Below are 15,252 nucleotides of genomic sequence, written 5' to 3' on the forward strand. Positions count from 1 at the left end.
GAAACATGAACTCAGTTCTCAATGGTAATTTTGCTCTGTTGTGTCACTGTGCATTTTTGTTGTTACTTATACCTTTGTTCAAACTCTGATAGTTAACAGTAACAGTATAAATAAAGCTTCAGCTAAAGAGCAACTCATGAAATCTGTGGCTTTGTATTGTTCTAGCAAGATAGTTTATACAAGACATTACATTCTTTAACCCAGTCACACTAATAGTGCTAATGACACAGAGAGTTTTTAATAATAAAACAATGTGTACAATAATTTTTTTTAAATCATGACCTCCCAGTGACATGTATATATATATATATATACATATAAAACTATTAAAATATTCAAAATATTTATATTGGTACGGTTACACAGAGTTTTTGTAAATCAAGCTGTATAAATCAATGAACAGAACATGTTTTAACTAAATGTACATTCCTGTGTGTATCTTGTAAAGCTGTATAAATCAATGAACAGCACATGTTGCACGTTTCAACTAAATGTACATTCCCGTATGTATCTTGTAGAGCTGTATAAATCAATGAACAGTGCATGTTTCAACTAAATGTACATTCCTGTATGTATCTTGTAAAGCTGTATAAATCAATGAACAGTGCATGTTTCAACTAAATGTACATTCCTGTATGTATCTTGTAGAGCTGTATAAATCAATGAACAGTACATGTACATTCCTGTGTGTATGTATAAATCAATGAACAGTTTCAATCTTGTAGAGCTGTATAAATGTACATTTTCAACTAAATGTACATTCTTGTAGAGCTGTATAAATCAATGAACAGTGCATGTTTCAACTAAATGTACATTCCTGTGTGTATCTTGTAGAGCTGTATAAATCAATGAACAGTGCATGTTTCAACTAAATGTACATTCCTGTGTGTATCTTGTAGAGCTGTATAAATCAATGAACAGTGCATGTTTCAACTAAATGTACATTCCTGTGTGTATCTTGTAGAGCTGTATAAATCAATGAACAGTGCATGTTTCAACTAAATGTACATTCCTGTGTGTATCTTGTAGAGCTGTATAAATCAATGAACAGTTTCAACTAAATGTACATGTTTCAACTAAAATGTACATTCCTGTACATGTATCTTGTAGAGCTGTATAAATCAATGAGTACATGTTTCAACTATGTTCCTGTGTGTATCTTGTAGAGCTAAATGTACAACTTCCTGTGTGTATCTTGTAGAGCTATATAAATCAATGAACATGTTTCAACTAAATGTACATTCCTGTGTTCAACTGTATAATGTACTGTATTCATGTTTCTGGACATGTATCTTGTAGAGCTGTATAAATCAATGAACAGAACATGTTTCAACTAAATGTACATTCCTGGATGTATCTTGTAGAGCTGTATAAATCAATGAACAGAACATGTTTCAACTAAATGTACATTCCTGTATGTATCTTGTAGAGCTCTACAAATCAATGAACAGAACATGTTTCAACTAAATGTACATTCCTGTATGTATTTTGTAGAGCTATATAAATCAATGAACAGAACATGTTTCAACGAAATGTACATTCCTGGATGTATCTTGTAGAGCTGTATAAATCAATGAACAGAACATGTTTCAACTAAATGTACATTCCTGTATGTATCTTGTAGAGCTCTACAACACAATGAACAGTAAGCATGTAGCTTCTTCTTGTATTCATCCACCTCTGGAGCTTCCATTTGAACCTGATTTGTTGCATCTAATAAAAGCATTTATCCCACAACTGGAGAAACTAGGCATTACCATCACTTATGAAGCATCAAACAACTCTATGGTTAAAGTTCACACTGTTCCCTCTTGTATCTTGGAGAAAGAAGTGAATGAAGTAAAGCGAGGAAGGAAACCAGTCATAGCAAATTTGGTAGAGGTAAATAATCCTAATATCTTCTGTGAAACTTGCTCCTTCTATTCTGTTTTGGTTTTAAAGATGTGGTATTATATTTGCTTACACTGTTTATTGTGTTTTTTATAAATGTTTATGTAATGGAATTAGTAAACAATGTTATAGTATTCAAATTACAGAGTTTAGTACAATAACTTGTTATTTTAGGTTTTATTTGCAGTACTAATCTATGTATATGTATATATATAAACTATTGTCTATTGCAGTAGTGTAGTACTAGAAAAAGAACAGGTTTTGAAAGTATTATTATTAGTAGGGTTAATTATGTTGACTGAACATAAAGAACTCATATTCTGGAAATAGTAGCAACAACTGAAATTACATTTTAAAATTTTACATTAAAAATTTTGATACAATGATAAAAAACTATTTTATCACTTCGTATAAAGATTCCATGAAGCTAGGTATTTTATTGCATCACTAGCAATAAAAATATTTTATTTAGTCACACGTTGAAGAACTGGATGACATTTGAGGTGGGATTTGTTCAAAACAGTGACAGTACAGCATTCTGGTCAAAAAAGTTAAATGTATGCTGTACCCATGTGTTCCAACCCCACTACATCTCTGGTCTGTCGGTACTACTCAATGTGCCTCAGAGGTTTGAACAACCAAACCTCAAACAGAAGTCTCACTTTCAAATACCAGCACAGTTGGGATTTTTTACATTCTTTTTATTAATAAGTAATCATATTTGTATCAAACTCTTTCAGGATTTGAAAGAACACAAATACCAGGATATTTTAAATTATATTTGTTAACGGATTTAAAACGCTGGATCTTACAGTGGCTCAGTGGTTACAGCACTCAACTGTCACGTGGAAGTCTTGCATTCAAATCACAATCAAGTTGGGTTTTGTGTTCTAAGCTCTTTCAATACCATTATAGAGTAAATCAGGGATTTTGAATATTGGTTAACCCTTTCCAGATGGGTCAAAGGCCATGTCAACACGTTTGTTGACTTGCATTTAAAATTTTATTGAACTACTATTTTATAATTTATGTCCTTATTTTTGGTATCAAACTGTAGATTATAATTCAGATTTTCAAGTTATACATTATTTAATTTTTAATTTCTTAATTTAAAAGTAAACTTTAAAACAACACCCCTAAACACTGATTTTAGTGAGTCACATGCTATGTTGGATGCAGCATTGGTTCATATTGGATGTATGTAATGTCAAAATACAAAGTCTATAACTTAATACAATTTAGGAACTCATTACCAATATTAACAAGCTAGAATATAAAATAAGAACTTCCTCCTTTTCTGTTTGCAGAGATATTGCTACATCTACTGAATCAAACACCTCTTTCCACTTTTGGAAATGGTTACTTATGTACATTTACTTCTATATATGAGGTTTGAAAAACCAATCAAAAGCTCAAAATGTCTCCGTAGTGGCTTTAAACCATTTTCAAATATAACAGCATCCTCTCTTTCTTTCAAGACAAACCTTCATGTTTTGGAAAGTTGAGTTTTTTGCCATTTTGCAGTATCATATTTTTATAGACCCAAATTCAGATTAGTTATTAAACTTGATAAATTAATGGAATTCTATGGTATGTATACTGTAATTTATGTTTTTGTTACTTACATTTATATATAAAACCAAAAAAAATTTTCACATCCTCTAAATGTGAAATTTCTGAAGGCTTAGCAAGCTACAACAAGCAGCAATCAAGTTCAAAGGTTATAACTAGAAGAGATAATTGTTTGTCTCTGTTTAAAGAAAAATACCAAGTTTACCAAGTGACCTGTCTTGGTAAAGACTAAATGCAAGTTTTATATATTGTTGATTACAGTATACAGTAACATTAGTGCATTATTGTAACTTTTGTTTTATTAACCAGAAACGAATGGAAGGTCAAAATAATAATAATTTTTATATATATATAATGTTATGAGATTTAAGCTGTTTATCTAAATATTTATGTTTTCATGTTATAATTTATAATAATTTTAGAACAAAAATGGCATAATTTGTATTTATTTCCTAATTCTTTAAGGTGATTACAATATGAATCAAATTGACTGAAACTGTACAGAGGTTCATTAGTTAAAATAGCAGATGGCACAACAAAACCAAGAAAGTTTGATAAAAATTAGGATAACTGAAAGAAAGGAAAAATAACTGATGCTGTCAAATAAACTTTCTGAAGAAGACAAATTGATACTGCCCCCTCACATATTTCCTTTGAATTGAACAGATGCATAAGTCTAGTATACTGTAAAGAATATCTCAAGTGTTTTCAAAATAAATATATTTTAAGTGTATTTGATCATAAGTATGCTTAAGAAATATTTCAGTAAAAAGGCTATGTTTATAGTATTTTTTGAAGCTTGTATCTGGAGCATTACTTTGAAGATAAAAATTAGGTACTTTTCTGGAAAACACCTGCAGTGTTCCAGAACTGTATTTGCTTAATCAGATGTGGTTGTGTGCAGTAGTTGAGTATAAAGTCTTTTAATAGTTGTTTAGCAAATAACGTTGATTCTATGTTAGATTTAGTTTTATTCTTAATAAACATACTTTTAAAAGCAAACATTTTTTAATCAGAATAGACACTATATTCATATATTTAAAATGTACTATAAAAGAAGAAATAGTACAGAACAACTTGGTGTCAGTATGTTTGATGATACCAAATGGTAAATAGAGAAAGTTGTCTATTTTAGAACCTCATCAGGGAGCAAATGGAGCTGTGTAAACAAACCCAAGGAGCTTCGGGAGCTTTGCCAAAAACTCTGATTTATGTTCTGAACTCACAAGCTTGTCATGGTAAAACATATTTTAGTTACATATAGTTATTTATTTATATATGACTTGTTTGTGAATTGCATGATAGTTTGATGTTTTAACATTCTTTTGTAGCTCTTCAGCTGGGATTTAAATGCTATAATAGGTAATGTGAGTTAAGACATTTCACATTTTATGTTGTCATAGTTTAATAAAAATAAGTGGGTTTTATTTTAGGGAGGTCTCAGTCACGTTATATATTAATTGAAGGGAGTGTCACCTTGTTGAGGCTATAGCTGCTAAGATAAATAGATATTGTGCATTAGGTGGCATGATGTTAATTCCATGAGAGTAGAATTTAGAAATAATATTTGTAGGGATTAAAGACAACTAATCCTTAAAATGTATGAAGATGTACAATGTAGTGGATGATGCACATTAAACAACAGAAGGTTGATGTAGTCATTACTAGGGTTAATTATGTTATTAATTAAATGACAGCTTGGAAATGCATATTGGTTAGCATAAAGTAGTGTCGTGTCATTTGTATAATTTATAAGTGTTATGAATTGGACTGTACAAATTCAACTCTCACAATTGAGAAATAAAATAACAATGAAAGTTAGGCAGTATAAAAATTTATTCCTTCACTTATGAGAATTGTTATAAGATGCATATGGAACAGATTCTTAGATTGGTTACATTAGTTTCAAAAATGCTTGCACATGACAATTTATATAAAACTGAATATAAAGAAATCAGTGTTTCAAAGAAATCTAAATCTACCTAACATAAGTTACTTGTTCCCATGAAAGATAATATTATTTCAGAAATTTCTGCAGGTGGTTTTTCATTGCTTGCTCCAGTGAATACAGTTTGTTATACAATATACTGATTCATAGTGTGGCACATCAACCACAAGGCTGTACCAGGCCTGCAATTTCCTGAAAACAGTTATAAAACAAAATAAAAAATTGAAAGGAAACACCTTAATCAGTGGCTAAGTTGTGTTTTATCAAACAAAAAAAGATTAGTATATATAATACATAACCCAGTATAATATCTTACTTGGCAATATAAAGTTTTATATAATATTGATAAGAATTGAAGTTTAATAATTCTTTGTGAAAGAGTAGGAACATTAAGTTTGTTTATTTAAAATATTGATGTTGTTCAAGAATATAAGTGGAAAGTTCTTGTACTATATCCATTAAGATTTCAGAGATTTAAAATATCCATCTCATATTTAATGTATATATTACAAGAGTTTAAGTAAGTAATGCCTTTTTGTTTTATTGTTTGTCTAAACAAAGTGATACAGATTAACTAATTAAATGTTTTAAGTCAGCTATAAAACACTTTACTAATTCCAGGCAAAACTTTTTCATTAGGTGCTGTGAAATTTGGAGACGAACTTGACAATACTGAATGTATACACTTAATCAAGTCTCTTACATATTGTAAGCTTCCATTTCAATGTGCACATGGCCGGCCCTCACTGACTCCATTAGTGGATTTTAGTTATCTTCAAAGTAACTGTGATAAACAGGTAACTGATTACAGCTCTCTTTGTGAATTTTTTTTTCACTTTCTTTGTTCTGAGTGGTTTTGAACCTGAAACTTTTTTTTCTTAATGAAACCTGTATAAAACTTCATGTGAATATAACATCTTTAGAAGATGAGTCTTACTCGAATGATATACCTATATTATTTTAGGTTAGATCTGTTTTAGTATCTGCTGCTGTTGTACTATCAAGTAAATTTGATCTGTAACTCTCTGTTACACCCATGGTTCCAGCATTTTATGTAATATATATAAAAGTGAATACCAGTAGATAAAACAACTCATAGTCTCATGGTTCACTTAAACACTGGGTATTAAGAGTTGTAGCAATGTATAACCACCTGTTACAAAGTCATTCACCTGCTAGTGAAGGTGAGGTTAGGTTTATATTTAGTGTCTTTACTATCTCAGTCCTAACAGTTTTATTTTTTCCAATTACAGAGTACTAAACCTCAGTTGTGGAAGATTAAGAACAAGTTAGAGTTAAGACAACAGTAAATAGAAAACAAATGTGATAGTATATTGCATAATAGCACTGTTTAACTGTTTATTGTGCTTTTGTGAAAGTTGTACAGATTTTATGTTATTCTATTAATATGTATAATGAAATATATTTATTTTATTAAAAATTAGATTTTCCTGAAACTTCAAACTGTGGAAACTTAAATCATATAAATAAAATCATTGACCAAGTTGTGAGTCATAAAAAAGAATTCATAGCTCTTATTTTGTAACAATATCTGTAATTTGTGAACCATCCAGTATTTTTATAAACTTCATTCCTTTCAATTAATGTTTCAAATTCAATGTTACTGCAGTGTATGTGTAATATATAGCTGTAAAAAAGTGTTTGAAGTACATCAAAATTATGAAATTTTATTGTAATTTGTAAATAATATTTTGTCAAATTCTTGTTTTCTATCTTTCAATAAAAGTAAATAAGGTTTTTGGTTTCTGTTAATGTTGAATCTTACATTACTTTAAAAAAAAACTTGTTTTTTGTTTGTTTTTTTGGAGAGGGAGATTTCAGTGGAATTACATTTAGAAAAAATTTAATACTATTTTAATACTATATCTGTAATTTCATTCTGGGGAAAGTCCCCCTAAGATGCCATAAGTTTCAAATTAACAGCAGAAGATTTAGTTAGCAGAAAGCAACAAAAAGGTACTTACTTAAATAGACAAGAAGAAGAAACTGCTAGAATTTATTTATTTATAGCACAGGAGAAAAAATTACAGAGTTGGATTATTTCAAAGCACATTGCAAAGAAGAGAATCATTTGACGTAACTAAAGGTTCAGAAACTTGTAGGAAAACAGGATAGCTCTATATCAAGAAGATAGTGAAGAAAAAATAATCCCACCTTTCATAGACTATATTTTTGATATAGCTTTAAACATTGTAAAGCAAAAAAAATTTTACTGACTTTTACAGTTCTTGACATCAATGTCTCCAAACTTTACTGGTTTCAAACTATTTGAGTTACAAGTGAAGAAGAAACTTGCAGAAAGACGAAATTATATGTTTAAAAATGGCTGGTGTAGGTATAGAAAGCACTAGTGGAGGAGTGAACAACATTTCAACCTTCTTCAGTCATCATCAGGTGTACAAAGAAAGTAAGGGTTACTGACTGGTAGCTGACCCTTTCTTTGTGAACCTGATGATGACCGAAGAAGGTCAAAACGTTGTTCACTCCTCTACTAGTGCTTTCTCTACCCATGCCAGCTGTTTTTAAATATATAATTTTCTCTACAAGTGGGTTTTCTCGTCATCACAGATTATTATAGAAAGACTACAAATTTACAGCCATATTTCATATGTTGACAATTTTTATCCAAGTATGTATAAAAGTTTAGATATTTCTATTTCTCAAATAAAAATCATACATGGAGGCAATCAGTATAGTAAACAGGTTAGATATTTTTTTTGTTTTTACATAAGAATGCCTAGCAAGCTCTGGTGGTTAGCATGCTCAAATATTAGTTTCATGGTTATATGGTTCAAATCGTTTCACAATAGCTTTGTATGAACTCAAAACAAACTTTACTTAAAGTTTATATCAAAACGAAATTGTTGACCTGAACATAACTGCTATATAGTTCTATTTTTAGAGACAAAATCAGAAACAATTTTTTTTTTACAAACAGTGTCAGCGTATCCTCAGAACAAAACAAGGCAACTTAACATGATTGTAAAACTTACACCTGTTTGCTGGTGTGAAGATAATTTTAAGAACATGGCCCTACTATTTCATATTGTTTAGTATTTAAAGCCCTTTTGACCAAATTTTTAATACGTTTGTAAACATTATGTACTACTGACTGACTTGTGTTATTTGAAATGAGAATTTCTTAACCTAACCAAACAATACACTGCACATTAACTTATGAATGACTGTAAGAACACAATCATACATTGGGAAATTGTAACAAGATAATTTAAAAATCAGGTTAGTTGAAAATGTTGTAACACTATTTCATAAACATTATACTCTTTACTGAATTGTATGTATTTTAAGAGCATTTCCATATTATTTGGATGTTGTTTAAAATACTTAAAACATGTGGCTCTTATAAAACACTAAAATGTTGTATAACATTAATAGAGGTTCTACTGTATCAAACTTTTTCAGAATATAATGGTTTAAACTGACATAAGCATTTAAATTTTGATATTTCATTTGCAGAAAAAGCTCTTAAAAAACCATTAAACAAAATATCAGTGACGAATGATGGCATCTTGTTACATCTATCTATACAGTAAAGATCAAAAGGGGCATAATAATCCTGTTGTGAAGTGGGCTGTTTGTTTATTATTGAAAGTAATACGACTTCCAATCCATGTAACAATAATGAACCTGTTCATTTATTCTATAATGTTTGCTACAGACTGCATTTACTTTAACACAAATTGTAAGCATAAATTCATAAACAGTGTTTCAACATAACTCATTACACCTATTTTACTTGAACGGATCGATAAACATGACTCAATGAGTAATTAGGTAACAGAATAAATACAATAACTCATTGTCTAACACTGAACTGAAACACTTACTGTCTTTTTAGTACTCGTTAGCCATATGCATTGAAAATATAACTTACAACAACGCACTCCAGTCTATATACCAAAGACTAAAAGCCAACTTTATCTTAAATAAAGACGAACCTGTAACAGGAGTTAACATTTTGAGGAGAGAAAACACCAACTTAAGAGGAAATCAAAACCTGCATAGAAGAGGTATCATGTCTTCTGAGACGTCAGTAAAAAATCGGAGACTTTCTGAAATATCAATGCAGATGACCAGGGTTATTTATGGAGCTCAACAATCATCCTATTGTCTTTCAAAGGACGTATACAGAACATGGAGAGCTTAGTTTTATATACAAAACACCAAAATAATATCAAAGTCATGTTGCTCTGCTACTCTTACGTGTGATATAGAGTCATATGCGTTCCAGAGTAAGGACCCCTCGGTGTGGATTCCTGTACGTGGTGAGGGGACCTCCCAGGGAAGGTTCTGTTCTATCTGGTTACCTTCTCTGGGATCTAAACATCCACCCACGTGTTTGCCGTGCGTGGCGACCCGTGAAGGGGAGGAGAGGATCCTGGTGGTTGAGGGGTCCAACCTTAACACACCACTTTGGCCTCGAATTCCTGTAGACGGGTGGCCCCCCTTGGGTCAATCGGCTGGTCCACTTGGGCTAGAGTCAACCAAGTACCAGTGTTGGAAGTTCTCAACGGGTGTTGTGGACATTGTGCCTGATGCTGGTGTTTGGGTATAGTGCTCACGAAACCCTGGCGTTGCTGCATTGTCCTTGCGTGACTTTGTAGTGCGTCCCCTTGTAGGGTGGGGTCAGTGGGTACCGAAAATTTTTTCTTTTTCCTATGGATCCTCTAAAAAATTTAAATAAAATTGTAAAAAAAACAGTCAATGGGTAAGCGACCACGTCTTGAATACTCAGAACAGCAATCTTCAACATCAGTGACACACGTACCTCATTTTCTTATATTACATTCTCTTTTGGAAAAACCTTTAGGGCAAATGTCCCCTTTTTTTATTCAAAAGGGACTAGAGGGACTTGCTGGCTCTCCAAAGTCAGTAAAGAAACTTCGATCTGGTGACATATTGGTTGAAACATCCACATCCCAACACAGTGAACTTATCTTGAATTCAAAGGCAATTGGGGATATACCTATTGAGGTTACACCCCATGCTACCTTGAATTCTTCACGAGGAGTTATTGTTGAAAGGGATTTGAAGAACGTTCCAGAATCAGAGATTCTCGCTGGTCTCGCCACTCAAGGAGTTTCTGCAGTGAGGCGCATCTCCACTCGAAAAGATGGAATTACACTGCCAACAAATACCCTCGTTTTAACATTTAATTTACCACGTGCACCTGCCACCATCAAGGCAGGTTATCTCATTTGCAGGATTCGGCCATACATACCAAACCCTCTTCGATGTTTCCAATGTCAGAGATTCGGCCACTCAAAGACATCCTGTCGTGGTTCCCTGACATGTGCTCGTTGTGGAGGCAAGGACTATGATGCCGATGACTGTGACATGAACCCACATTGCGTAAACTGCAATGGTTCTCACCCCTCTTACTTTTATTCTTGCCCAAAATGGTTGGAGGAAAAAGAGGTGCAGCGTTTGAAAACGACACATAACATTAGTTATCCTGAGGCTCGGAAATTGCTGTCCACAACTCCATCTCAGACATATGCTGTTGCACTTCATTCCACAACTACAGTGGGAGTGCAGACAGATCTCTCTGTGCCTTCAAGAGAATCGTTTTCAAAACAAATGAAAAGCCTTTTGACCTCCGTGGTTAAAAAGGTTGATGAATCGACTTCCACACCTATCTCTGTTCCTCCCATACGTTCCAATAAACCTCAAGATCCACGTCCTACAGTTTCAAATACAGGCATTTCTTCTGATACATCTTTTTCTCCCACCACAAGAGACAAAACAATTATTCGTTCGCGTCCTCAGTCACTGGATTCCCCTTTCAATAACAAAAAACCTGCCCACCCGACACAGAGCAGGATCCATGGAGGTTGATAGACCTCCTCCGACTAAAGACAGTAAAGAAAAAAGACGTGGTCGTAAACCGAAGGGTTCTCCAGCCACTTCACCTACCCGTTCTTAAAAATGGCCACCTTGATACAATGGAACTGTCGAGGTTTACGTTCTAATCTGGATGATATCAAAACGCTGATTGCTTCCTACCATCCTGTTTGTCTTTCTTTACAAGAAACATTTCTCAAAACTGCTGATACTGTCTCCATTCGGCAGTTTTCTCTGTACAGAAATGACAGGTTGTGTGATGGTCGAGTACCTGGAGGGGTGGCACTGTTGGTTGATCAACACGTGCCCACCCTGTCTTTGTCACTCAACACACCCTTGGAGGATGTAGCCATCCGTGTTTCCTTGGGTCATACCATCACTGTTTGTTCTCTGTACCTGTCCCCTGGAAAGACATATTATCAATCAGATCTTGATGCTCTCGTTGAACAATTGCCATCTCCATTTCTAATCCTAAGGAATTTTAATGGACATCATCCCCTCTGGGGAAGTGCTATTATTGATGGGAGGGGCCGATCTGTAGAGCGGATGCTCTCTGATCACAATCTTTCTCTTTTCAATACTGGTTCTTCCACTTACTTTCATGCACCTAGTTAGTCCTTTACCGCTATTGATCTCTCAGTTTGCTCCCATTCATTATTCTCCCATTTTTCATGGAGGGTTGACAGTAATCCACTAGGCAGTGATCATTTTCCGATCCTTTTGAGAGAGACTAGCCGTGGTCGATGCCACCCTACCCGCGTGCCCCGGTGGAAGCTGGATCAGGCAGACTGGTCCACTTTCACTGCTCTCGCAGAACTTGATCCTGCCATCGTAAATCAGCCATCAATAGACGACTGTGTAGCAGCGGTAACTGACTGTATTACACATGCAGCTGCTCAGTGTATTCCTAAAACCTCGACACGTTTTCCACGATATCCTCGTCCGTGGTGGAATCCTGCTTGCCACTTAGCACGGAAGGCTCAAAAGCGGGCCTGGGATACTTTTCGTAGATATCCCACACTTTCAAACCGGGTTGCTTTCCAACGGGCCTGTGCACATGCTAGGTGGGTAAGACGTCACAGCCAGAAGGAATCTTGGATTAAGTTCACAACCAGTATATCTTCTACCACCAGTTCCAAGATCATATGGGACAGGATTCGAAAGGTTAATGGACACTACAATTCTATCCCCCTCTCGATCTTACTCTCTGATGGTCAGGAGGTGACTGATGTTCGGAACATCGCTAACACTCTAGGTGAAAGATTTTGCCGGGTATCTAGCACTTCTGCTTGTTCCTCCACCTTCCTGGCCATCAAGACTCTGGCAGAGCGATCACCTCTTTCCTTTCGAACTGACTGTTTCTTTGACTATAATTGTCCCTTTACCCTGGTGGAACTAAAAATGGCCCTTCATCGGTCTGCCAGTACGTCTGTTGGACCTGATGATATTCATTATGACATGCTGCACCATCTATCTCCTGCTTCTCTTGATGTCCTTCTGATTGTTTTCAACCGGATCTGGCAGGAGAATGTTTTTTCTGATGCCTGGCGCCAGGCTATTATTTTACCTTTCTCTAAGCCAGGGAAAGATCCCAAGATTCCTTCAAACTACCGTCCAATTGCTTTGACGAGCTGTCTCTGTAAGACATTAGAAAGGATGGTTAATGCTCGTCTTGTTTGGTTCCTTGAATCAAACAACCTCCTCTCGCCCACCCAGTGTGGGTTCCGTCGACAGCACTCCACCACAGACCACCTAATTCGTCTTGAAACATCTATCAGAGAAGCCTTTCTCAACCGCCAACATCTTGTATCAATATTCTTTGACATAGAGAAGGCTTACGACACAACATGGAGGTATGGCGTTTTGCGAGACCTCCATACATATGGGTTACGTGGCCATCTACCCATGTTTATTAAAAAATTTTAATGGACAGGAGATTCCAAGTTCGTGTGGGTTCGACACTTTCCCGTTCTTTTGTACAGGAACTTGGAGTCCCTCAAGGCTGTGTATTGAGTGTTACACTCTTCAGTATAAAGATAAATGCCATCACTGAACAACTCCCTCTCACTGTTGCGAATGGGCTGTATGTCGACGACTTTCACATCTCATGTCAGTCATCAAACATGAGATATATTGAGCGGCAACTACAAACCGCCCTCAATTGTGTACGGAAGTGGACTCTGGCGAACGGCTTTAATTCCTCTCTCTCCAAAACTGTATGCCTGCACTTTTGCCGTCGACGGGGTATTCACCCTGATCCTGAACTTCATATCGGTGAAGTTTTGCTGCCAGTGGTCCAGGAGACCAAGTTCTTGGGGCTTATCTTTGATCGTAAACTGACCTTTATACCACACTTAAAGCAGCTTCGGGTCAAATGCACAAGAGCACTGAACATCCTCCGTGTTCTCTCTTCTACCAGTTGGGGGCAGATCGCTGTTCAATGTTAAAGGTATATCGTGCTCTTATTAGATCGAAACTCGATTATGGATCAATGGTCTATGGCTCTGCCAGACCCTCGACCTTAAAGATGCTGGACCCCGTTCATCACCAAGGACTTCGACTCTGCACTGGGGCTTTCCGTACCTCTCCAGTTCAAAGTATATACATTGAATCTCATGAACCTTCTCTACACCTTCGCCGTTTGCAACTATCTTTACAATATACTTCGAAACTTCATTCCTTACCAAAGCATCCCACCTGGAAATGTGTTTTCCTTCCTCGGTGGGCAGTACTTTTTCAGAACAGACGATCTGTCATTGCTCCGTTTGGCCTTCGCATCCGGGAGCAATTAGATGAATTGGGTCTGTCCTTGGATAACATTGCAGATTCCACAGGTCGGCCCATCCCACCATGGCTTATTACAGCCCCCAAATGTGACCTTTCTTTCAGTCACCTAAAAGGCAGATACTCCAGATTGGAAGTACCGTCTTTTATTCAATGAATATCTTTCAAACAATCATTCAGTTCCCATTTATACAGATGGTTCCAAATCAGGTAATTCAGTGGGCTCTGCTATGGTTTGCTATGGGTCAGTAGTTGCGTGCAGAATCCCTTCTACAGCTTCTGTGTTCACTGCTGAACTGTATGCCATATCTCTTGCCCTGGATCATATTGCAGCTGAGCAGTACTCCAACTGCACTATTTATACTGATTCGCTTTGTTCTATACTTGCCTTGGAATCGCTACACGTTAGCTCACATCCTATTCTCGCTGATATTCGAAACCGACTGGCCCATTTCTCATTAGCAGCTACTTCAATCCAGTTTTTCTGGATACCAGGCCATGTTGGTATTCGCGGGAACGAGCTTGCAGACATGGCAGCTAAATATGTCTGCTTCAGCACCATCACTCCTATGCCTATTCCGTACATGGACTATGGTGTTGTCTTCAAGGCTCGGCTTGCTGGCAGTCCTCTTGGAATGAGCAACGTGACAACAAACTTTTTCAAATCAAACCCAAAATTGGACTTTGGCCATCTAGCTTCCGTAAAGTTCGGAAGGAGGAAGTTGTTCTCACTAGGCTACGCATTGGTCACAGTTTTTTAACTCATCATTTTCTTTTATCTGGAACTGATGCACCAATGTGTAGTTTGTGTAACACTCAAATCACTATCAGCCACGTTTTACTTTCTTGCCATCGTTACAATTCTCAACGACGGCAATATTTTAAACATATTTTTTCCCAGGGTCAATCTGTAACATTGGACAGAGTTATTGGTGATGGTGACTCTGTCCACCTTGATAATGTTTTTAATTTTTAATGGCCATTAACCTTTTAATCTCATTTAAGTGTTGCATATTTATTCATTACACCTTTTTAATTGTGGTTCCTTTTTTACAGTTTTAATCTCTCTCCTTCAATTTGACATTGGACAATGGCCAGAACATTAAATAACTCGACACCAGGACTGGAAAGGCCAACTTCAGGTGACTAACGCTCCTGTTTGAACTATCCGT

At 35.5% G+C, this 15,252-nt stretch overlaps 1 protein-coding gene across 7 annotated transcripts in view; it reads left to right on the forward strand.

The window, feature by feature from the left end:
* LOC143252400 (uncharacterized) overlaps positions 1-7,175 on the forward strand; it is a 37,624-nt gene extending 30,449 nt beyond the window's left edge. For 6 of the 7 annotated variants that reach the window (XM_076504449.1, XM_076504447.1, XM_076504446.1 and 3 more), the window contains exons 10-13: positions 1,625-1,881; positions 4,598-4,700; positions 6,050-6,207; positions 6,664-7,175. In XM_076504449.1, the coding sequence (XP_076360564.1) occupies positions 1,625-1,881; positions 4,598-4,700; positions 6,050-6,207; positions 6,664-6,720 (575 nt within the window). In that variant the 3' untranslated portion in view covers positions 6,721-7,175. Of the gene's footprint in view, positions 1-1,624; positions 1,882-4,597; positions 4,825-6,049; positions 6,208-6,663 lie in introns of those variants that run through there. The other variant, XR_013028977.1, reaches the window with a different exon arrangement.
* The last annotated feature ends 8,077 nt before the right edge of the window (positions 7,176-15,252 follow it).

This window comes from Tachypleus tridentatus, chromosome 6, assembly GCF_004210375.1.
Source record: "Tachypleus tridentatus isolate NWPU-2018 chromosome 6, ASM421037v1, whole genome shotgun sequence".
NCBI classification, from domain to species: domain Eukaryota; kingdom Metazoa; phylum Arthropoda; class Merostomata; order Xiphosura; family Limulidae; genus Tachypleus; species Tachypleus tridentatus.